Here is a 24510-nt window from a genome sequence, read left to right on the forward strand (position 1 = left end):
TCAGTCCTCATCTCCCCCCTATCCTGGTTGCCCCTCGGATCATACATGGGGTCATGTTTCCTGGGCGTGGCGAGGGTCCCTTGGCAGGTCTCACCTTCAGCCATGGAAGGGAAGAAGGTCATGAGCAGCAAATAGTGAGGGCAGCAGCAGAAGCAGCAGCAGCAGCAGCAGCAGCAGCACAAATAGGGAAGGCAGCAGAAGCTTACGCACTCACAGAGGGGACAAGAAACCGTGCAAGGAGACTGTTTATTTCGAAAGGATTTTGCAATAAACATAGTGAGTAGGCTCCAGGCAGCTGTTCTATTCTTCTCCCTCATCCTCATCCTCATAGGAATCGATGCCTACTTCCTCGTAATCCTTCTCCAGGGCAGCCATATCCTCCCGGGCCTCGGAGAACTCACCTTCCTCCATGCCCTCGCCCACATACCAGTGCACAAACGCCCTCTTGGCATACATCAGGTCGAACTTGTGGTCCAGGCGGGCCCAGGCCTCGGCAATGGCAGTCGTGTTGCTCAGCATGCACACGGCTCGCTGCACCTTGGCCAGGTCACCCCCAGGCACCACAGTGGGTGGCTGGTAGTTGATACCAACCTTGAAGCCTGTGGGGCACCAGTCCACGAACTGAATACTGCGCTTGGTCTTGATGGCAGCAATGGCAGCATTGACATCCTTGGGTACCACATCTCCACGGTACAGCAGGCAACAGGCCATGTACTTGCCATGACGGGGATCACACTTCACCATCTGGTTGGCAGGCTCAAAGCAGGCATTGGTGATCTCTGCCACTGACAGCTGCTCGTGGTAGGCCTTCTCTGCAGAGATGACTGGCGCATAGGTGGCCAGGGGGAAGTGGATGCGAGGGTAGGGCACCAGGTTGGTCTGGAACTCTGTCAGGTCCACGTTGAGGGCTCCGTCGAAGCGCAGGGAGGCTGTGATGGAGGAGACGATTTGGCTGATGAGGCGGTTGAGGTTGGTGTAGGTGGGGCGCTCGATGTCCAGGTTGCGGCGGCAGATGTCATAGATGGCTTCGTTGTCCACCATGAAGGCACAGTCTGAGTGCTCCAGGGTGGTGTGGGTGGTCAGGATGGAGTTGTAGGGCTCGACCACAGCTGTGGACACCTGCGGGGCTGGGTAGATGGAGAATTCCAGCTTGGATTTCTTGCCATAGTCAACAGAAAGCCGCTCCATCAGGAGTGAGGTGAAGCCAGAGCCGGTGCCCCCTCCAAAGCTGTGGAACACCAGGAAGCCCTGAAGTCCTGTGCACTGGTCAGACTGAAAGGCAAGAAAGAAAAGAGCAATATAGGTAGGGGAGGGGCCTGAGGAACTCTCATCTCTGGCTCCATAAAAGCCTAAAATATCTCAGGAGTCAGGGCAAAGGCAATGAGTATTCCATAGCCACAGCATGCTCTGGGACATGTACTACTAGAGATGACCCCTTGAAATAGATCTGAAAAAAAGATGTTCCTGACCATTACCATCATCTCAAAAGCTTTCTCCCTTCCATCCCAGATTCTCACCAGCTTGCGGATCCGGTCCAGTACTGGGTCAATGATTTCTTTGCCAATGGTATAGTGACCACGGGCATAGTTGTTAGCGGCATCCTCTTTCCCAGTGATGAGCTGCTCTGGGTGGAAGAGCTGCCGATATGGGCCATTTCGGATCTCATCTGGAAGGGCATAAACCACATCATTAGGGCATGAACTACAAGGCTGTGTGTGTTCAGCATGGACCTCCCTCCCCAAGCCTGGTAGCCGTGGTCAGATATATGGAAGAGCTCATCCTTCTGCCTGCCTGAGATACAATGTATGAGAGAAACCCAGACCTGCTGCCTAGGCCAGCCTGTGATCAGCTTGCCTTCTTTAGCTTCCAGCAGGGTAAGGGGTTCTCAGGGCCAGGAAAGTCAGATCTAGACACCTTATCTCCAGAAAGAAGCTTAGAGTCACTTTACATTCCCCTAAATTCCACCTCCTCTTCTCACCAATTACAGTGGGCTCCAAATCCACAAAAACTGCCCGGGGCACATGCTTTCCAGCGCCAGTTTCACAGAAGAAGGTGGTGAAGGAGTCATCCCCTCCACCGATGGTCTTGTCACTGGGCATCTGCCCATCCGGCTGAATCCCATGTTCCAGACAGTAGAGCTCCCAGCAGGCATTGCCCATCTGGACACCTGCCTGCCCCACATGGACTGAAATGCATTCACGCTGAGGAATAAAGAGAGGGGACACAGCATAAGCCCCACATACATAAGTCCTTATCTCATGAGCCTCTCTCCCACCCTAACACTTACTAGCTAGGATGACTCAGTTGGCAAAGTGGAGGCTTGGGGCTGGGCAGAGGTCAGAAGAGGCTGGCACCCTGCCCAGGCTCCCCTGCATACGACTTTCCAACTGGAGACACCCAGGAGGGCAGACCAATCCCTCAGCTTACTTCTCCGTGGGGACCGTGTCAAGTAAGAACTATGGCTCCACATGACCCTGCCACATTCATAGGACACTTGGGGAGGACAGAGAGGGCAAGTGCATAAGAGACAGGCAGACACTGCAGTAACTGAGAGAAGGGCAAGTGATTTTTCAGCTGTTCCCAATCCCTACTCCCACAAACCAGCTTCTCAAAAGCCTGAGAAGGAACAGAAGGATTTCCAGAGCTATGAATTTATAGCTTGAGGTCCCCCACTTGATTCTTTGCTTTGAGGAAGAGCAACTACAATTTCATATAACCCTCTCCCCCTTTCATTCTTGTGGGCTGCAGAAGTGTCTCAGCCTTTCAGTCTGGCATTGACTGACCACACTGGCCATCAGGATGCCCTCCCCCCAACTTTAAATCCCATCTGGCTCTGGGGATCAATCCCATCTGGCTGCTCTTCCCATCTCCACTCCCACCCTCTAGGTGTCTTCACCACCTTCATCCACTGCGGAGCCCTCCCCAAAATAGCAGAGAGCAAAGACGGCAGGCACCTGCAATAAGGGTTGTGAGCACTGGGGAACTAGGCTCATCCCTGCCAGTCTGAAAAATTAACCTCTGAAGAGCCAAAGTGGTGCAGCGCAGGCCGGCTTAGCCTCCCTTTTCGACACCGAAATGGCGGGGTGACGGTTTGCAAATACTCAGAGAAGGAAGCGGAACCTACGGGGAGGCCCCAGAGGTAACCCGCCTTGCCCTGGACAGATTGAGCGCCATCCTGTATCCTGGCCCAGCATTCTCCCCACTTCTAGATTCTTTCCAGTTACATCCAAGCGGAAAGCGAGGATTGGATTTCGGCCCCCGTCCCTGGGCTATAAATACCACTCCTCTACACACACCTCTTTCCCCTCCCCCCAACCTGGCCTCTGCCCGCGCGCTCTCGCTCAGCTCCAGCTGTCTCTGCCCGTCCGCGCACTCGGGCTCCTGTTGGAGAGGGTCTGGCTCGCTTCACGAGGCCGTACCCCATTCTCGCCACCCCTCCAAGCTCAGAAGCGGGGTGCTGAGTCATGGTGAGGCGCTGTGGTTAGGAGGGATGCACACGCAGTCGAAGAAAAAGAGGATGCTGGACCAAGTAATCTGACCCCCTCCCACCTTCTTGCACTAAGCACGTGTTCAGTCAGTTCCAGGGACACGGGAGTGAGGGGGAGGCTAAAGGTGGAGGGCAACCAAACGGGTCTCCCTCGCTGGCGGAAAGGACTGAGCGCGGGACCGCGTGACTCCCCTCAGGAGGGTTGGGGCGCAAATGCTTGGTGGAGCAGGAGGGGATTCCAGGAGGACGCGTCTCTACTAGTGACGAATCCCACCCCACTCCTCAGCCTCCAAAAGTGGACATCGCGGCTCAGCCGAAGACACCGGGAGGGGGTTGGGGGGATGTAAGCCCCCCATCCCCGCCACACACACACTTCCTCGAGACCTGGAACTCTGGATGGAGGACACCGAGCATGTTGGGAGGGAGGATCCCCGAAGGAGAGGGGCAATTAGAGGATCGGACTGATGCCGGCAGGGCGGCACTCACCATGGTGAGTCCGGGCGGTGGGTCTCACGTAGAGTCCGGGTGACGGGTCTCAGTGAGAACTGCGCTAGCTGCAGTGCCGCACCGCTCTTATATGCGGGGGGGGGGCGGGCCTGTGCGATCCGACCGCCCACTAGGTGCTGTGCGGCCCAGAGGCCACGCCCCCGAAGGGTAGGTTGCTGGGAGAGGTGGGGCCAGGGAGAGTCCCCTCCCCCGGACGTGCCTGCGTCCCTCACCTGTCGGACGTGGGTTAGAAGTAGCGATGGGATCTTTAACCCTTCGCTCCCGGTTTTGAGCTGACACTCAGGGCTCCTGAGCTCCGCTGTTGGGACCCAGGGCGCGGTGCCAGGGCGTGTCTGCCTGCACCTGCGTCATGGGGGCACTTGTCGCTCAGGTGTTCTGACTTAGGCCGGGTGCTGTAGAGGCTGTTTTTCCAAAGTGGCTGCAGCCAGCCTTCGCTGGTGCCCTCCCCTCCGCGCCTCCCTGGAAGCTCTGGCTGGCTGCCTGGCTCCGGTTCGCTGGTGCCCTCCCCGCCGCGCCTCCCTGGAGGCTCTGGCCGGCTGCCTGGCTCCGGCCCACACCCTGGGAACCCCTTATAACCGCATGCGGCCTGCTTGTCCCCGGCCGGTACGGCTGGCCTTCGCCAACTCCGGTGGGCGGCCGAGGACAGAGAGCTGCACAACCTGAGCCCCAGGGTGCCCATCCCTTAGGCTGCTCCACAGAGCTGAGCCCCACAGTCTGTCTTCGAGGGCTCACTCACAAAATCTGTTCCTGCTCGCCGGCTGCCCGCCGGTTAGTGGTCCCGTCATCAGCACCGTCACAATTAGCAGGCCCTTGCCGCCGCCGCCTGCTCGCTTTCCTGCTGCCAGAACCGCAGAGCTCTGGACTGAAGCCCTCAAGGCCTGGATTCGCATTCTCACTACCCTATATGACCTTGGGCAAGTGACTTAAACTCACTGAATTTTTGGTATCTTCACCGGTGAAAAGGAGACAGTGATTCCACCCTGAAAGCATTGTGAAGTATTATAGTGTTTGCTGACTCTGAAGAAGAAAAAAGAAAATGGAGATTCTGACATCATGGCTAATTTTGACTTTCCCATCCCCTTGGTCCCTAAGCCACAGGCAGGATCTGCGACCTGCATCTCAATGCCCTCAGCATTCAGGCAGAGGCCTCAGCTGAAGCTGTTCCTTCATTCTACATTTTATTTCCTTTTCTTGCAAGAATGGGCTTTTCAACCTACTTCTGCTTTACCTGACATGTGTTGCGCTTTCTAGCTGTCTCCTTTCACTGGGAAATCGTCAGAAGTGCCTTATGTGCCTATTGTCATGGTCTTAAGAAACCTGTCTCCCAGGCTAGTCGCTTGGAAGATTCACATGCCTCTCCTACCATCGTGTTTTCTAGGGCCAGGGCTGCCTGACAATACAACACAATGGGATAAAATAACTATTAATGAACAACTTTCTGTTAATGAAATAGCTAATTGACACCTTTCTTAGGCAAGGCAGGGAAAGGAATACAATGAAATATGACAAGTTCTCTTTTTCCAGTAGACTTGTCATATGGTTGGGAGAACAAGACATTTATTTAAAAAAACAAAACTGGCAACGGCATATAGTGAGGCTGCTTTGGAAACTGGGGTCATGGTCTCTACAGAATAAGGAGCCCTGGTGATTACAGAACATATGGCCTCTTGCAAGCTTCCTTGGTCCTCTTTTTCCCTTGTGCATCCCAACCCCAGCAGAATGAGTATTTTAGGAGACTTGAGCTATCTCAGGCCAAACTCTAAACCTCTTTGCCCTTCAGGTTCAGCTTCTTCCTTTGTAAAACTGGGATAATAACTTTGGACTGTGAGGATCAGATGATGTGTACTGAGAGATGTGTACATACACAGCAAAGCACTGTGGGGCAGGGGATATAGCTTAATGGTGGAGCACATGCTTAGCATGCATAGTGCATAGCTGTCTGGACTCTTAGAGCATTTTCTGCATTTATTTTAGTGTATGTAGCACACGATGCTGCAGTTACTCATATACATGTCCATCTTACTAGATGGCGACTTTGTTGAAGGTAAGCATTGTGTCTTACCCATTTTTGGGTCCCTAGTTTGTAGTATGGTGCTTAGCACATGGTAAACATTTGCAAAGTGTGTGTCAGATGAATTGTTTCACTACAAAGATGGGGCTAAAATTAGAGGAGAAACCTAGGAAACCAGAAGTTGCAAATTAGCAGCCTGGAGGCCAAATTCCCTCTCAGAAATGTTTTGTTGGCCCTCACAGTTTTAACCCCCATTGAGTTTAGAATATGGAAAAAATCAGGAATTGTCTTTGTTTGGGGCATTCCCAAGACCACCCCCCATATTAGGAGATTTGCTAGATGGACTCACAGCTAAGGTCTTTTACAGTGATAGAGGAACAATACACAGCTGGATAATAAAGGAAAAACACACAAGCAGAGGCTAAGGGGCTATATGCCCTCTCCCTCCCATAAAGGCGCACACAATGTACTCTTCCTCCAAAATGAAAATGGAGCAACATTTCCCTGCAGTGTTTCTGCCCTAGGAAGCCCATTAGAGACTCAGCACGCAAGGTTTTTAGTGGGAGCTGGTCACACAGGGACCTCTGCCTTGCACATACCAAAATTCCAGACTCCCAGAAGAAAAGCAGGCATTTAGCATAAATCATATCATTTACATACAGTCTAGGCACAGCAAACCATCTTTATCCATTAGCTGCTGACTGGGAACACTCTGAGAGCCAAGTTCCAGATGTCAGCAAAAGACCAACCTTGTGAGCAGGCCTTTCTAAGGATAGCAGTCTCAGGCCTGTTACGTTAATTCTTTTCTGCACAGTCATGTAAAAATCCAGATTTCTAGTTTATCTTGAGAAGAACTGGAAAATCTGGCTATAGTAGGCCTGCATTCCCATTTAGAAGCTGTGATAGGCAGAATAATAACTTCCTAAAGATGTCCACATCCTAATCCCTGGAACCAGTGACCGTGTTACCTTACATGGCAAAAGACTTTGCAGATGTGATTAAGATAAAGATCTTGAGATGGGGAGATTATACTAGATTTTGTGGGTAGGCCCAATATAATCACAAGGGTCCCTACAAATGGAAGAGTGAGGCAGGAGAGTCAGAGTCAAGGAAGGAGAGGTCAGATTGATGGCTTTCAGGATGGAAGGAGGTCATGAGTCAAGGAATGTGGACAGCCTCTTGATGGAAAAGGCAAGGAACAGATTCTCCCCTAGAGTCTTTAGAAAGAAGGCAACCCTGCCAACACCTTGAGTTTATCCCTAAATAGTTTTCCAGTTCCAATGGGGTGGGGCTCCCCCACCACACCACCAAGCAGTTCTGAGACACCAACAGGGTGTTCGAGAATACAGCTTTCTGCCAGGAGCTAGCATCAGATTCCACAGGTTAGGGGTTCAGTTCTACAAGACTGTCCTCCCACCCCTACCCTCCACTTCAGATGCCAGTTGCAAGTTCAGGTTGCCACTTGTACTTCTTTTTGTTTTGTTTTGTCTTGTCAGGGGGTACTTAGTGTTGTTTGTTTGTTTATGTATTTATGTATTTATTTATTTAATGGAGGTACTGGGAATTGAACCCAGGATGCTGTGCATGCTGAGCATGTGCTCTATCACTGAGCTTTACACTCTCCTCTTGTTACCTGTACTTCTGACTGACTGGCTATGAATTAGAGGTTACCACCACCTCCTCCTTGGGTTCAATTAATTTGCTAGAGAGGCTCACAGAGTTCAGGGAACATTTTACCTACTAGATCACTGGTTTATTATAAAAGGATATAAGTTAGGAGCAGTCAGATGGAAGAGATGCATAGGGAAAGGTATGGAGAAATGGTGCAGAGCTTCCATGCCCTCTCTAGGCATGCCAGCCTCCCATCACCTCCATGTGTTCACCAACCTGGAAGTTCTCTGAACCACATCCTTTTGAGTTTTTAATGGAAGCTTCATTATGTAGGGATGATTGATTAGATCACTGAACATTGGTGATTGAACTCAATTTCCAGACCCCTCCCCTCCAAGGAGGTTGGAAGGGGATAGTGGATCTGCCCCTCTAATCACTGGGTTGGCTCCACTGGCAAGCAGCCCCCATCCTTAGGTGGGTCCAAAAGTCACCTCATTAACATAAGAAAAGACAAGTTTTGATCACTGCCAACACTTGGGAAATACTAAGGGTTTTGGGAACTGTGAGCCAGGAGGGGTGGACAAAGACCAAATAATATATAAGAAATACATTTTGGTCATCTAAGTAACCAAATATATATTTTTCTTATAAATCATAATATTACAATCCCCTTAAGACCTATTTTGGACTTCTGATCTCCAGAACTGTAAGATAACAAACTTGTGTTGTTTTAAGCTACTAAGTTTGTAGCAATTTGTTACAGCCAGGATAGGAAACCAATGTAGCAACAAATGTACCAAGTGGTGGCTACCTCTTAGGATGGGCAACAAGCTGCTTCAGTTCACCCAGTCCTCACCATTCTGAGTCTCCCTGACACAGAAGACCAATGCCTGTTGCCATTTAATATCATATGCTCAACCAACATCATATATTTATGTTACCCTGGCCCCTGTAGCAAGGAATTCACAATCCCCGAGCAGGTGTTCTGGAAGGGGAAATGGAGAAGAGAGGGTGCAGGGAAAACTGCCCAAGGTGTGTTGATGGAATATAGATTCTGCTTCTGATGGTGCAAGTGTGTTTGAATGTGCATGCTCGTGCATGTACGTGCATGACTATGAGTGTGTATGTATCTCCTCAGGATAAATACAGATCTCCTGAATTGGGGCCATAAGCTCTGGCTAGGTGTACAGGTAATAGTCCACGTTACCAGATAGAAAATTGTTAGACATTCACATACATGTACAGAATCTAGAAGATGATATGAGGCACTTCTTCACTGTTCCCAATGCTTAGTTCATTGCTTAGCTCATCTACCCTACATGAGTGTCCACTCTCTCTTTGGATCTCTCTCCCTCTTCTCCTTGCTCATTGCTCGCTCCATCTTTTCTAACCTCTTCTCAGAGCCTCACCTCCATCTTGGAGCTGTGCAGCAAGGTCCTCAAAGTTTAAAATGTCTTTACTGATTCCATCTACCAGCTGTCCTTCTTCTCACAGAAGCATCTTTCCAAAGGGATATCTCCGTGTCTTCTCTCCTCCCCACTGTTCACTGAGGCTTGCTTCACATGCTCCACTGAGATGTTCTTGCAAGGGTTTCTAGTGACCTCCATCTTGCCAAAGCCAAAGGTCACACCTCTCTTTCTTCATCTTTCTCAGCCACTCAACAGTGTTTGACACAGTTGATCCTTACTTCATAGTGTTTCATAGTTGAAACACTTCTTTCTTGGCTTCGATGATGCCCCCTCTTCTGGTTTTTTCCTTGCCACTCATTCATTGTGGTCTTTGATGGCTTATCTCTAAAGGGTGCTCAGTCCCAGGCTCCCTCTTTTCTTCACGTGTTTTTCTCCCTGGAGGAGCAATTGTTGAAGGTGGGTAATGAGTATATTGGGTTTTATTATATTATCTCTGCTTTGGGGTATATTTTTAAATGTCCCTAATAAAAAGTGATTATAACATTACTAGGGTTATCCAAAAAAGGGTACCTAGAGTATATACATTTCCAGACTGTAATGCAAGAATAGAAGAAAAAGAAAGACATATCACCTATATGCTGAGAACTCTCAAATGTATACCTCCATTTTGGACCTTTCTTCTGAATTCAGGCTCACATGACTATTTGCCTTCTTGACATCATACCTTGAAAGCCCCATTAGACATCTCAAGATAACACACTCAAAGTAGAACTCTCAATATACTACCCTCATCACACTCCCTGTCAAACCTGCTTCTGTCCTAGGCTTCTGAGCCTGAGTAAACAGTATCACCTTTCACCCAAGTGCTTAAGTTAAAAACCTAGAATCACCCTGCATTTCTTTCTTTCCCTCTTTTCTTCCCCTCTTTTATTAGTTAGAATGTTTTGGCTTCAAGTAACGGAAAGCCTAAAAACCAACAGCTTAAACAATGGGGATATTTATTATCCTGCAAGAAATCTAAGTGTAGGGCGGTTCCAAGCTTGATTCGGTGATGTCATCAATAGGTCTGGTATTTCCAGCTTTCTGCTCTGGCATCCTCAATGGGCTGGTGACATCTTCTCTCCTGATCATAAGATGGCTGCAGCAACTCCAAGTATCATACCCTAATATGACACCATCCTGAGGCAGGAAAAGAGGGTTTCCTCTCGCATCTTTTTTTATCAGGGAGAAAAGCCTTTCCTTAAAGCACCCTAGCAGACTTTCCCTTATATCTCACTGGCTCCATGCCTAAACCAGTCACTGGAGGGAGTGAATGGAATTACCACGAATGGTTCAGACTAACCTAGACTCACCCCTAGGTCTGGGGAAAGGCCATCTTCCTTGAACAAGTGGAAGGGTGAATAATTATACCAAATCAGGACCATGCCAGCAAAGAAGAAATGGAGGCAGGGATCAGGTAAGGCTATTGGGTGGGTCTGCACACCCTACATTAGCATGTCTTATTAAACTACTTCAAACCCAGCTACTTCCCCTATCCCCCCTCTAGTCCAGGCCACCATCCCCTCCTTTCAGGATGCCTTCCCTAACTTCCTCACTAGCTTCCTGCTCCTACTCTTAAACCCCTATAAGGCATTCTCCACATAGCAACTGCAATAATCTCTCTAAAACAGAACACAAAGTAGGCAATGACACTTGCTTAAAACTCTCCCACTGCACATGTAATAAAAGCCATTCTCCTCCCAGGCCCCTTTACATGATCTCATCTTGCATGGCTCCCTCCCTCCCTCCATCCTCAGCTTCCCTGAACAGCCAGGCTTGCTGCTTTGCATTCAAAATTCTCTCTGCCTGGAGCACTAAGATCCAGACCTTGCCGTGGCTGACTCCTTGTCATTCCATTCAAACATCACCTTCTTCAAGAGCGGCTTCCTCTCAATGGTAGCCCCCCATCTCTTTCTGTGCCATTATCTTGTTTTGTTTTCTTTGTGTGTTCATTACTACCCGAAATTACTGTTTGTTTAGTTATTATGTCTTCCTATGAAAATGTAAACCCCTTAAAACCACCACTTTTTGTCCACCACTGTATCTCTGGCACCTGGAACAGTGCTTGGCACATAGCAGACACTCGATAAGTATTTATTGAAGGAATGAAGAGTATTGACTACCTCTCATTTTATAACTTAAATACATTAATATGCTGTCAAAAATCTCCGTCTTGTTACTCTGTTTTACATAAGACCCCTGCCTCTGCCTGCCTTGAGGATAATTTTCTTTCCAGAATTGGCGTTGTCTGTGTTGACTCTGAGATGCCCAACTTTGAAGATCAGTTGGGAGAAGTTGAAGTGCTAGCAGGAGACTTTTGGGCCCCAAATCCATCCATATGAATTGTAATTCTTGAGGTCTATGACTTCATGGATCAACCCAGTGTAAACTGAGCTTCCTTACCTTTGCAGTGTTGGTTGACTGTGTCTTCTCTCTGGGGATCTTGGTCTCTTAGTTTCAGGTAGGAGAGAGAAGACTTCAGTCCATAGCTCAAACCAGAGTTAACCATCTTGAAATTCTGGGTCACACCTTGGTATACTGTGATGAGAAAGGCTCTGAAAAAGCCCCAACTTCAAAATAACTCTCTCACCATTTGCCACAGTGACTGAAAAAAATTCACATTAGCAACTACTTCCTGGATAGGACTGTTAGATAAACTTCTTTTATTTGCTAAACCTGGCATTTCTATTTCTGGTCATGGCTGTTCGCTGGAAGTGTGACTAAAGAGATGTAATGTGGTTTCCAGGTAGCATTAGGGGCACTTTGAGGTTAGTGGTCATGCATTTGAAGTCAGATCAGTCAGTATGGTCCTGGGATTTTCTACTGCCACTGTTTAACTGGGTCAATGCATGCACAATTGGTGAAGAAATGGATTTAACCAGGGTTGTGATTTAGTCACATGAGGAAGCTGAAACTAGAGGGAGGCAAGGGAGTGGAGGGGTATGCAAGGGAGTGAGCACAACTGACCACAGAAGTTAAGATGGGAAGGACTGAAATAAAGGCACAAGAGGAGGAGGAGACACTGTAAAAACTCTGCCATGTGGAAAGGAGAGAAGCACCAAACCTGAGTCCCAAAAGAATCTTAATTTCACTGCTAATGAACACCCATGTGACCTTGGGCAAGACACAAGAGGCTTCCATTTCCTTTTCTTCCTCTGAGAGTGGAGGCCCTGCCTTGCCTACCTCACAAAATTGTTGAGGGACTCAGAGGAGATAAGGGGTGATGCTGCCTGAAGAACTACACAGCAGGATACAAATGTGAGAAGGTAACAGTTTTATCTCATAATTTTTTCTAAGGCCAGAAGACGACTCCTTCTGTGAGAAAATAAGGCCAGGCTAGACCAGCAAAGACCTGCACTGGAACAGGGAGACACACTTAGTAAAGCCCTGAGCCTCTGCTCAGCATCTTGTTTTGCCCATGGAGAACAACATCAATTCTAGACTAAGCACCTAAGAAAGTTTATCTTGTTTAATCTCACAATACAGACGAGAAGACTGAGGCAAAAGAAGATGGGGCTAAAGCTGATCTCTAGTTTCCGCTGTTCTATGATATTCTGAGTTTCCACCCAGGAGGCCTCCTGTCGATCTCTTGCCCGAGGACTCATTATTTCTGGTTCACAGCAGACTCTCCTTAGCACCCCATGCCCACCTTTACTTCCAATCCTCACCCACACTGGGGGTGGGGGTGGTGCTAGAGCTCAGGAGGCTTGATTTCTAAATCCTCTCCCACCTGCGAGGGCCAAGCTGTGCCTCCAGGAAGCAGGGTTGTGAGGCTGAGCAACAGACACCTTTTGCCCTGGGGCCTGGATGCGTGGAGCTTCCAGCAGGCCCCTCCTCTGCCCGCCCCACCTTGCTCCCCTGCTTGGACCCAGGCCCGGGCCCAGTGCTTGCCTGCTGCCTGGGAACCAAGTCAACAGGCCTGCCCTCCTGGGGCCGTTTCTAACAACATTCCCTCCCTGAGAACAAGCCAGAGAGTATAAGGAGGCCTGCGGCTGTGGGTCCCTCACAGACCTGTCCCTGCCTTCCATCTCGCAGCTGACAGACAGACAGACAGACTCCAGCCAGCCCCCAGCCAGGCAGAATGGTGAGCAGGGGTGAGGGCCAAGCATGATAACGAGGGTCCCATGGGTCCAGATGTTCATGAGACTACAGTGTGTGGGCAAGTGAGGTGGGGGAGAGGGACAGAGACTTCCAGATGTGAATGTAGCCCCCCCCAAATGTACTGGTATGTGGGGGAATATTCAGGGGGTGGAGAAGGACATGTGATGGTAACTAAGATATGGGTCTGAGCCTAGAGCTACTGAAGGGCTCTGAATTTAGGGGTAGGGAGAGTAGGGTGAGCAGGACAGGAGCAGAAAGTGCAGGTGCTTTCCTGCAAACCTTGGGCCCCTATTGGCCTCTGGTTCCACCTCCCAGCTGTAGGGACACGACTTCATAGCCCTGTTCTTCTGCTGTGCCTTGGTTTGACCCCCTTATTTCAGTTACATATCACTGGGGAGAGGGAGGAGGGGAGGAGGAGGAGGGTGCTCCCAACTATTGAGAGCTGGTTGTGCGGGGGGCTCATCTGATATCTTTACCTGTTTTGCCACCAGGCAGGAAAGAAGAGCGGTTATGAGCATGGTTGCAGCCAGGCTGTCCCCTCTCTGAATGTTCCTGGTTTTACTCATGACCTTGAGCCAGTTGCTTGACCAGAGAGTCAGTTTCTTCATCTGTAAAATGGGGTAACAGAAACACCTACCTAAGGGGGTTGTCGTGAAGATTAAATGAGATAATGTAAGTGCAGCCCTTAGCACAGTGCCTGGTGCCTAATTAATGCTTAATATATGGAACTAAACAACCTAATGACAAAGCCTGCTGCGTATGAGATTATACTATTTTCATAGTCCAGAAAAGGGAATCAGAGCAACTGAGGTGAAGAAACTTATCCAAGATCCTAGAGGGATGGGGGTTTGAGGCCAAGTCTGTGTGATTGCAGGGGCTGAGTTATTTGCCCAAACCCAGAATAAGGGGCATTGTTTCCAGCATCTGAGGCATACCCCAGGTCAGAGACGCCCTGGTGGGCCAGCAGTTGTGGGGCCCAGGATGGTGTCTGACTTTGTACACAGAGCCTGGGCAGGCTCTGAGGTGCAGTGGTGGGCTGACCTCGCTAGGTGATTGGTGAGCCGAGTCAGCCCTCTCTCCTGGACTTGGGAATTTCTGGAGCCCTTTGTCCTTAAATCCCTTTCTCTTACTATAACACTAGGGCTTGGGGGATGGGGAATTTGTTAGGCGACCCAACAGGAATGGAGCATCTTACTGTGTGTCATGCAGTGAGTCAGGCAACTTGCATACATTCTTTCGTTTAATCCTCAGAGTAATTCTAGGAGGAACCTCTTGTTATCACCCCATTTCAGGGGAAAGGACACCCACAGAGAGGATAAGACTCTTGCTCAAGTCAAGTAGAGAAGTAATGGGGCTGGGATACAGATGGTTTATGTATTAATCCCAGTCATCTAAAAATCCAAAGAAGTCAAGGCCCTTTTGTCATATTTACAAAGTCAGTGAAGTATTAAATTTATGGGGAAAGCATCCACATTAAAAATTATGAAATATTTCAGACATGCAAAAAAGTATAAAGGATAATATAATGAATACCTGCTACCCAGCCTTAAACACTTTCTATTTCTTAAAAGTAGAATCTTTTTCCGATTGCAGTCATCTCCCTCCTCTACCAGAGAGAACCATTATTCCAAACTGAATGTTAATATTTTCCTGTGCTTTCTTTATTTTTATAGCAAATACAAAAATGTATCTGTAAATGATGCATAGTATCATTTTATAAGTTAAAGATTTATGTAAATGGCATCGTATGAGTATTCTTAATAGGCTTTTTTTTTGATAAGAATCTTTTTAGTTAAGATTCTTTCTTGTATTCATCCACTTCTACTTCCAGATCATTTTTGATCCATTTTCTCCTGTTGGAGGAGGACATTTAACTGGCTTCTGTTGCTACAGTGCTGTGACTGTTCTTGCACATGTTTTCTTGGTTCCCTGTGTGAGAATTTCTCTAGAGCAAGAGCATCTTCTTCTTTCCTGATATTGCCAAATCACTCTCCTAAAGAGATACATCACTTTAGGCTGCTACCAGCTGTGTGAGAATTCACATTTCTCCACATGGTTAAGCCTTAGAGTTTGGGGGAAATTTGATGGATGTGTTCGTTTTGTTTTTAAGGTCTGCCATAAATACTTCTCAAGCAGAGCAGGGAGACACACTCTGGGATCCCACTTACCACACTGTCACATGTCTGTTAACATATGAAACTCTCCTTTCCCTAGATAGAGAGTTTCTTAAGCGCAGGAACAGGGTATTATGTGTATGTATCCCCAGTGTCCACACAACATCAGACACATAGTTGAGGCTCAACAAATGATGAAAGCAAGAGGGTCAAGTCTTTTTGATGTTCACGGGGCTTCCCAGGAAGGGCAACGTGCTTCCTCTTCTCTAGGACTAAGCAGGTTATCCCAGTCCTGCTTCAGGGGCCAAGAGTTCTTTGGCTACTATCCTTGAATCATGTTGGGAAGAACTTTCTTCCCAGCCCCACTCCACTCCAGAACCACGCACACCTGAGAGGAAAGAACAGCAGGTGCACAGCCACTCCAGGCCCACTTTCCCTTCCTCACTGGCATTTCTAGCTGTAACATGAATCCAGAGTCCTTTCTCCTTTTCTGAACCTCTTCCTTATCGCTGACCCCTGAAACTTCACTTGGATCTTGCCTCCCTCACCACTGGCTCCTAATTTCTTTCTGGACGTGGGTGGGTTGACTATTCTGCTCTGTCAGACTGATCTGAGCCCCTCAATGTTCCTCAAAGCACTTAGTCACTGAGCAAGACTCTATAATCAGAACCAGCTACATCTTCTGCTTCCCCTGAGGGTTTTGGCACAGTTCCAGGAGCCAGTGCCTCTTGGTCCTCAATTTACCACCAGTAAATGCTTAGACAAGGGAGGTGGGTCCAAGAGAGCAGAGTCCAGGCACTTTTGCTCTTAGCCAGAGAACCACTCAAGGAAGGAAGGCAGGAATCATATCCAGACACTATACGCTTCTCTCTGCCCTTTGCCCACTCAGCGTGAGTGCATCTCAGTCCACGTGGGGCAGGCCGGCGTGCAGATTGGCAATGCCTGCTGGGAGCTCTACTGCTTGGAACATGGGATCCAACCAGATGGGCAGATGCCCAGCGACAAGACCATCGGGGGAGGGGATGACTCCTTCAACACCTTCTTTAGTGAAACTGGGGCTGGAAAACATGTGCCCCGGGCAGTGTTTGTGGATCTGGAGCCCACTGTGATCGGTGAGTGATGATCAGCCCTGCCATGGCCTTGTCCCAGGTACCACAGCAAGTCCTTCTCCTTAACTGGAGAGCACTGAGTTTGTGGTTCCCAGTTCCTGAAGCCAGTTAGAATTCTTGATCTGCTGTCACTCAGCTGCAAAGTCTCAAGATCATTTCACATCTCTTTCCTCCTCACTGAAGAACTTAAAGGGCAATAGCAGCAGTCTGAATGGGGTTCCTCTAGGGTAGGACTTGGTACTGTTGGCTGCACCCCTTTTGGGTATCCTGGGGCTCTGGGAGCCAGGATGTAAGGGGAAGGGGGCCTAAAACTCTGCTCACTCTAGATGAAGTTCGGACGGGCACGTACCGCCAGCTCTTCCATCCAGAGCAACTCATCACTGGCAAGGAAGATGCTGCCAATAACTATGCCCGAGGTCACTACACCATCGGAAAGGAGCTCATCGATCTGGTGCTGGACCGGATCCGGAAACTGGTGAGAGAAGAGCTGAGGGCTGGGGAAGAGGGAATCTGAATTCCTGTTGTGAAGCGGTCTGAAGACCAGATCAGGAAGGGCAACTTCCATCCTTGGGAGAGCCTCCTGGACAAGTCTTAAAGACAGAGAATCAGGACTGGTGTGGAGGGGAGGCAGAGTGTGGGCTCCAGCCTGGAGCTGGGTGTCCTCTTTCTCTCCTACAGCGGCTGGCCTGATGCTGGGCAGAGTGGCCATGAGTGCAAACCTGTTTATAGGCTGCTCTCCTAAGCTATGGGAGCCCATAAACATTCCCAGAATATCCCTTTGTATTGTAGGGATGTAGGCAGGAGGCCCTGTGAAAAACAGGGATCCAAACAATGCCGGCCCAAGGCTCTCTGATCGACTTCAGCCTCCAGCAAGGATGGGGATCAGGTTCCTGGGTTGTTGATCTCAGAAAAGAAGTCTTCCAAGGATTTTATGAAACTTTTGGGGAAATCTGAAGCAGCACAAGCTGGTTCTTCCCTGTTTTTCAGCTGTGCTTCATATCCCACACTCTCTCTGCCTTCACTATCTAGGCTGACCAGTGCACAGGACTCCAAGGATTCCTCATCTTCCACAGCTTTGGAGGGGGCACCGGCTCTGGCTTCACCTCACTCCTGATGGAGCGGCTTTCTGTTGACTATGGCAAGAAATCCAAGCTGGAATTCTCCATCTACCCAGCCCCGCAGGTGTCCACAGCTGTGGTCGAGCCCTACAACTCCATCCTGACCACCCACACCACCCTGGAGCACTCAGACTGTGCCTTCATGGTGGACAACGAAGCCATCTATGACATCTGCCGCCGCAACCTGGACATCGAGCGCCCCACCTACACCAACCTCAACCGCCTCATCGGTCAGATCGTCTCCTCCATCACAGCCTCCCTGCGCTTCGACGGAGCCCTCAACGTGGACCTGACAGAGTTCCAGACCAACCTGGTGCCCTACCCTCGCATCCACTTCCCCCTGGCCACCTATGCGCCAGTCATCTCTGCAGAGAAGGCCTACCACGAGCAGCTGTCAGTGGCAGAGATCACCAATGCCTGCTTTGAGCCTGCCAACCAGATGGTGAAGTGTGATCCCCGTCATGGCAAGTACATGGCCTGTTGCCTGCTGTACCGTGGAGATGTGGTACCCAAGGATGTCAATGCCGCCATCGCTACCATCAAGACCAAGCGTACCATCCAGTTCGTGGACTGGTGCCCCACAGGCTTCAAGGTTGGTATCAACTACCAGCCACCCACTGTGGTGCCTGGGGGTGACCTGGCCAAGGTGCAGCGAGCCGTGTGCATGCTGAGCAACACGACTGCCATTGCCGAGGCCTGGGCCCGCCTGGACCACAAGTTCGACCTGATGTATGCCAAGAGGGCGTTTGTGCACTGGTATGTGGGCGAGGGCATGGAGGAGGGTGAGTTCTCCGAGGCCCGGGAGGATATGGCTGCCCTGGAGAAGGATTACGAGGAGGTGGGCATGGATAGTGTGGAGGGGGAGGGAGAAGAGGAAGAAGGAGATGAATACTAAGGGAATCCTCTTGTCTGTCCTAAATAAAGTTCTGTGGCCTTACTGTCTCACAAATGTCTTTTTCTCTTGGGAAAAACCATTGGAGGGGGGAGGGCTTTTCCTTTGTAAGAGATAGGAAGGCTGTATCTTACCCTGGTTCCCCAGAAAGCAAATCTGACTTCAGATTTCATTACACAGTGCAATTCCAGGGAGCAGAATGGGAGCCAAGGCAGGTAAAAGCAGAGAAGGAAGGAGAAGTCACCCTAGAGAAGATGTAGCTGGACAAATGGCATCTCAGAATCATTCCTTGGGAGAGTGGGCAGGAGAGGAGGTGAGGGTGGGGAACTTACACACTGGCTCCATTCTTCCATTGGTTACACCTTGACCCCATCAGATATTAACTCACCTGCACTTCCAGGTTGCACACACTTGGGGCTACAGGGTCAACAGAGAAACCCTGGGGCAGAAGGTAAGGCACTGTTAAATTGTCCATGTACAAAACCTGGTGTGAGTTGCACAGGGCTGCCACAAGAGCCTGGTGAAGCCAGGGGATCTGAAATGGTGCCTTTAGAGTAGTTGATGTAGCTGGTGCTCACCAGCCCACCCTCCTGTCCTTCAGGTAGGAGGTTTGTGTGTAGAGTCAGGATGCCAGCATTAAGGCAGAGCAGTGGCACAGTGGCAGCAACAATGGGGAAATGGCTGGGAGTCAGGGGTGGGGGACTTACGTCCCTGTAAACTCCATCACACCCACCACTTTTTGATAAAGACAAATGACCTTTCTTTAAACCTATGCCACATGTACAGCTTTAAGCCCCCACTTGCAACCAGATGGCTGCCCCTAAAATCCTTGTATGTGGATTTTCTGTAGCGCCTGTTGTGCTGGAGGAATGGTTTAACCACTGGAGGTGCTGGAATTAGGGCAATCCCCACCCTACCCCCAGCCCCAGAGAGATGCAATGCTCACTGTTGCCCTGGCCTCTGTCTTTCCTGTAGTGTCCCATTCCCAGGACTGGATGCTGTGACGGAAACCCAAAAGTCAGCAACATCAGGAAGCTGCTATCACCTTAGGACTGGAGGAATCAAGGGATGAGATGATGATGCCAGAGCCTAGGAGGTGGGGTGGCTAGGTGGGAGTTGGAGCCACAGTGGAACTAACCAAAGAGAGCAAGAGGGCCAAGGAAGGAGGGGCATTTGGCAGGGTTCAGAGCCATGGAGGAGACACAGCACTGCCTGAGTTCCCTCTGACTTTGGTAGAAGGGGAGAAATATCCTGGCTTCTCCCTTCCTCCCCTCCTGAATCTCCAGTCAGTGGTTCCCATTGGCTGAACCTTGACAGCAGCTAGTTGGTAAGAGGGAGCCTAGGAAAAAGGAGGTGCAGCCTGTGATATACAAAGCCAGGCAGGGAAGGTGGGGCGTGGATCTCAGAGAAAAGAGGCAAATAAAACACATACCGGCACACACCCGTACCTGGGTCTAGCACAGGATGGCCCTCAGGTAAAACTGGAAATGGAGTGACTCCTCCATTTCCCCATCTGGTCCCCCTCTCCTGTCCCTGTCATTCATCTCAACAAGTATTTTGTAAGTAGAGGATGGAGTGGAGGCAACAGGATAGCGGGGCATTTAGGGGAGAAAATGGGCACACCCAGCCCAGCAGCCTCCTCCGTCTATTTTTCAATGATTTGCCCAGAGAGAGCAAGTATTCTCAATGCCTCAGTGGGGATTCTGGCTGACAGGGGAAGCTCCTGGAAGACAGAGGCCTGCAATTGTGTGTATAAGTGTATGTGTTGTTGGGGTAGATGGATAATTTAACTATTCTATTTCAGAGCCCATTTTGGCTGAATAGCTAGGCTATATCCTCTAATTTGTTTGTTTGTTTGTTTGTTTGTTTGTTTGTTTCTCTAAAACAGCTGACTTTCAAATCTCAGTCCTATGTCTTTCTCTCAACTGGCTTCAAACTCGGGGAAGGAAGAGGGATTATTTTGGGAGCCTTTCAAACCACAAGACATTGCTGTCATTTGTTGAGCACATACTGTCTACAAGGCCCTGCGTCCATATTATCTTGTTTAATTCTGAGGTAAATACAGTTATGACACCCACTGGGCTAGACACTCCGCGGGAACAAGGCTTGCTCTACACTCAGCACCCACAGTGCTGCCCGACACATAGTAGATTCTCAATAGTTATTAAATAGACTTGTGTAGTGAATTCCCATGTTATCGATGGGGAGACTGAGGCTCAGAGAAGTCATGTGACTTGCACAAAGTTACTCAGCCAGTTAAGTGGAAGAGTCAGAATTTAAACCTCAGTCAGCCTGAGTCAAAGCTTATGTTGTTGCCCTTCTCTTTCTCAGGTGTCCTCCCCTCCTGCCCGCAGCAGGTCCAGGCACCCTTCAAGGTGCCATGTCTTCTGGGTCTTCCAGGTCCCCAGTGCTCAGACAGTGACTCAGGTGCCTTGAAGGCAGGGACAGGGTGGTGCCTGACACTCCCCTGCCCAGGCACTGTAGCGGAGGGTGTGTGTGTGAGACGGGGTGCAGGGACCCAGCTTCTGACACTGAACAAGGGCAGAGGTGTCTTTGGGGCCAAGTTTTGAGGCTGTCAGTATCCTCTGATAGCACCATCCTCCACTGACATCTCGAAGGAGGTGAGGGGAGGGCTTGGGAGAAGCCAAGAGGGAGGTCTCTGAGGGATGTGAGGTCTCCACCTGCCAAGATGGCTGGGTATCCACAGACGTCACCAGGCTCCCCTCCTGAGTATTGTACCAGCCAACCCACCCTGGGCAGCTGGTTGGCCATCTCCTCTCAGCTAGTAACTCTGGGCAAGCACTGGCAGGCCTAGGTTGGACTGGGTGTGGGTGTCGGGAGGTGACAAACCAGATCTCCATGGAGCAGCTGGAAGCACCACCCAGCCTGGTTCCTGGGGACTCCCTTGGTGCAGGGGAATGCTTTCATCTCTGATGCTTCTAAAGCCAGGGTACAATTACCTCCTGCAGGCAGATGGAAGAGACAGTTCCCCAACCTTGGATTCCACCCAGTACATTTATTCCCTCGCCTCTGATGTGTCAGGAACACGCCTGCCTCCAAAGCTGCATTGCCTCCTTCAGGGACGCCACCTCCCCCTGCTTGCCTCAATGTTGCCATTCTTCCCAGCTTAGGTCACAGTTACCCAGACCTATCCAGCCCTGGAGACCTCTCCTACCTCTAGATTCTCGCCCCTACTGGCTGTCTCCATCACTCACTTAGTACTAGGCATGGACTGCCTTGGACCGTAACATTTAATTTCTTGCTGATATCCTATTCCCCTAGCTAGCTTTTAAAAGATTATGTATGTATTTGACCAGTTATTATGTGCACATGCTTTGGAATTCAAAAGGGATCAAAGAGGTTTACAAAGAGCAAAAATAAATCTCTGCAGTGAAAATAAGTCCCCTTCATTTGTTCCTCTCTTGGCAGCCACCATTGTTCACTTTTTGGTTAGTGTTTTCTTCCAGACATCTATGAAGAAACTAATGTGTCCACACATATTTAAATACCCTTTTACATCTTTCGGTTAACAATAAATCTAGAAGACAGTCCGTATCATTACATATACATATGCCTCCATATTTTTGGTGACAGTATAGTATTCCATTCTATAATGTACCATTGCTTATTTAACCAGTCTGCTATTATTGGGTATGTAGATTGTGTCTAATCCTTCGGTATTGAAAAGAATCCTGCAACATTTGTACCTACTTCTTTGCATCCATGTACAACCATGAATTATTAGAATTGGCATTACTAGGTCAAAGGCTATGCATCTTTAATTTTGATATACTCCATATTGCTCTCTTTAGAAGCTGTATCCAAATTACCCCTCCCACTACCAATATATGAGAATGTCTGTGCCCACAGCCTTGCCCATGCAACATATTAAACTTTTTTTTGATCTTTGTCAATCACCCAGTGAGTGAAAGTATTTTGTTGTAGCTTTCTTTTATAATTCTTTTCCTATGAGTGAGACTGAGCATCTTCTGATGTTTAAAAGCCAGTATCGTCTCTTCTGTGCCCTTTGCCCATTTAAAAAAAAATGTCATTGTTTGTCTTTTATGAATTTATTGGAATTCTTTGTGAACAAAGGGAATTAACCCTTTGTTTGTTAGATGTGTTCCATCTAATTTCTTTCACTTGTTCCTTTGTCTGTGTCCCAATGTGATTTTCATCTCCCTGGGTACAGGGACTATAACTTAAACCTCTTTGTATTCCTATTCTTAATACCACATACATGGTAGGTGCTAGACCAATGTCTGTTGAGATAAGAGAAATAAGACAAAAGATAGAGATTTAGAAGATTTAGGAGTGACCCAACCTAACCTATTTTTCATCTTATACCAAGGTCAGTCAGGACTTCTGTTGGAAACAGCAGAAACTAACTCTGGCAAAATAAAAAAAGAAAAGGAAACACACACACTCAAGTTGGAGAGATCCTGGTTAGCATACAGAATCAATATGAGGGCTGTCAAGCAAGGCTCCACAAACAGGTAGATACCATGAGAAGCTGGGCAACCAGCACCACAGTCAAGGTCAGGGCCTAAAAAACCCCTGTCCCCTCCACCCACTGCAGTGGGGCCTCTTCCCACTCAGGCACTGAGGCTGACATTTCCTCCTCCAGACAGTAGAGGCCGCTGCTGGCTCTGCTGCCACCACTGCAGAAATGAATTCTCAACTGCCCCAGCTTCTCTCTGACTTGCTCCAGATTCAAAATCCCAGTTGGAGCTTTCAGCTGGCAGAATGTCCAGCTTTTGCCTGCCCCCCTTAGAGCTAGGATGTCTGGGAAAGCGAGGGTTGGATTTTGTGGCAGGTAGTGGCCTGCCTCCCATCAAAGCCTACGCAATGGGAATTTGCCAGATGTAGGTAGGTAAGAGGCTCCTAGACTGCAAGCAGCTAGGAAAACTGGACAAACTCATACCACGCTCTTGTCTCATGTCTGTCTCAAGCCTTTCCTTTTGGTGAAGCATTTCTGGGTCACCCAGCCTGAAACACTCTGCTGTATTTGCATAATCATTATTGCTTGGGGCAGTCATGATGCCAGAGAGGATTTGTACTAAGACCTACTATGTAGCACACCTCATTTGATTTTCAAACAGCCTTAGGCATTACCTGTATTTAGGGAGGAAAAACTGAGTCCTCAGAGGTTTTCCTGTCACACGGTAGTACCAGGTTGCAAACCCAGGTCTGTCTGTTTCCAAAGCCTTGGGGTTTCCCAGTGTGCTATACTGATGGGCTGGTATCTTACCAAGTTGCAGCTCTGTGAAGGCAGGGATTGGGCCATAGTCTTCTTTTTACATCCTGGCAGCATCTACAATAAAGACGATGCTCAGCTAATGCTTATGGATTGGCCCAGATATCAAGCAGGAAACAGTTCTGGAAAGTTCTCTAAATTTCCCATGAGGCCTGAACCCAGGGATCACTTTGAGGTGGAAGAGGTTAACTCAGAATCAGTTTAGAAAGAAAAACGTCAAATCTGGGGAATTTTCTATTCCTTTTTGGTTTTGTTTTGTTTTTCCTTTTTCTCTTTAACCCCACCTCCCCAAAATGTGTCAAAACTGTTAACATATTGCCATCTGTTCATTATTTAATCATCCAATAGATATTTTTGAAACCCACTACTGTCCTAATATTCTAGTGAAAAAAAGACACAATCTCTGTCCTACAGAATTTACATCCTAGTGGTGGAGGTGAATGTCAATCAAATAATCAAACAAATAAATGGCAATTTGTTGCTCTGACAAGTGTGAGGAAGGATGCCTCGAGATGCTATGAGAGGCCGGTCGGACCTACTCAGGAAAGTCTGGGCAGCTTCTTTTGAGGACCTGGAGCTGGAGCAGGGATCTGAAGAAGAGAGGAGGGTTTGGACCCACAGGGGAGTCTGTGAGTCCATGAGGTGGTGATTGTCTTCGGGTGAGTAACCATCGGTCATGAAGCCTGTCTATAGGAAAACCACAGAGGGGCCAGGGAGCGGGTGGCTTGTTTGCCGGCGAGTGCATCACGCTTGGATGGAGGCTGCTGCTGTCTCCCAGGTCCCATCTGGGGATGACGTTGCGCTGGTGCAAGCCCAAAATAGCCGGCTCCGCCCCTATCTCCCGGCAGCCCCTGC

The 24510-nt window shown here is 49.0% G+C and overlaps 2 protein-coding genes and 1 long non-coding RNA gene across 5 annotated transcripts; 1 reads left to right on the forward strand and 2 right to left on the reverse strand.

Annotated features, from left to right (window-relative positions):
- Positions 1-227: 227 nt before the first annotated feature.
- Positions 228-4069, reverse strand: TUBA4A (tubulin alpha 4a). The gene is made up of 4 exons (XM_006207235.4): positions 3974-4069; positions 1979-2201; positions 1518-1666; positions 228-1272 (listed from the first exon to the last, which is right to left on the reverse strand). Exons 1-4 carry the CDS (start codon positions 3974-3976, stop codon positions 301-303), a joined length of 1347 nt encoding a protein of 448 aa, XP_006207297.1. The 5' UTR covers positions 3977-4069; the 3' UTR covers positions 228-300.
- A 4298-nt stretch (positions 4070-8367) lies between these two features.
- Positions 8368-24469, reverse strand: LOC140696479 (uncharacterized). Of its 3 annotated transcripts, none has more exons than XR_012072886.1 (5): positions 24195-24469; positions 23650-23712; positions 13642-13773; positions 11468-11619; positions 8368-9460 (listed from the first exon to the last, which is right to left on the reverse strand). It is a non-coding gene; the product is annotated as an uncharacterized lncRNA (long non-coding RNA). The 3 variants fall into 3 exon arrangements; XR_012072884.1 differs by having other exon boundaries at positions 11468-11669; XR_012072885.1 differs by having other exon boundaries at positions 11468-11669; positions 23514-23712.
- Positions 13021-18451, forward strand: LOC102531296 (tubulin alpha-1D chain). Its single transcript, XM_006207228.4, has 4 exons — positions 13021-13148; positions 16169-16391; positions 16715-16863; positions 17418-18451. The coding sequence occupies exons 1-4, from the start codon at positions 13146-13148 to the stop codon at positions 18399-18401; spliced, it is 1359 nt and encodes a 452-aa protein (XP_006207290.1). The 5' UTR covers positions 13021-13145; the 3' UTR covers positions 18402-18451.
- Positions 24470-24510: the final 41 nt, after the last annotated feature.

Source organism: Vicugna pacos, chromosome 5 (genome assembly GCF_048564905.1).
Source record: "Vicugna pacos chromosome 5, VicPac4, whole genome shotgun sequence".
In the NCBI taxonomy this organism is placed as follows: domain Eukaryota; kingdom Metazoa; phylum Chordata; class Mammalia; order Artiodactyla; family Camelidae; genus Vicugna; species Vicugna pacos.

What these genes read in the sequence shown, in the direction of transcription:
- TUBA4A (XM_006207235.4), bottom strand. An exon ending in TTTGGAGCCCACTGTAATTG is followed by an intron (nt 1,667 to 1,978) that starts GTGAGAAGAGGA and finishes ATGCCCTTCCAG; the next exon opens with ATGAGATCCGAAATGGCCCA. An exon ending in TGGACCGGATCCGCAAGCTG is followed by an intron (nt 1,273 to 1,517) that starts GTGAGAATCTGG and finishes CTTGCCTTTCAG; the next exon opens with TCTGACCAGTGCACAGGACT.
- LOC102531296 (XM_006207228.4), top strand. An exon ending in TCTGGAGCCCACTGTGATCG is followed by an intron (nt 16,392 to 16,714) that starts GTGAGTGATGAT and finishes TGCTCACTCTAG; the next exon opens with ATGAAGTTCGGACGGGCACG. An exon ending in TGGACCGGATCCGGAAACTG is followed by an intron (nt 16,864 to 17,417) that starts GTGAGAGAAGAG and finishes TTCACTATCTAG; the next exon opens with GCTGACCAGTGCACAGGACT.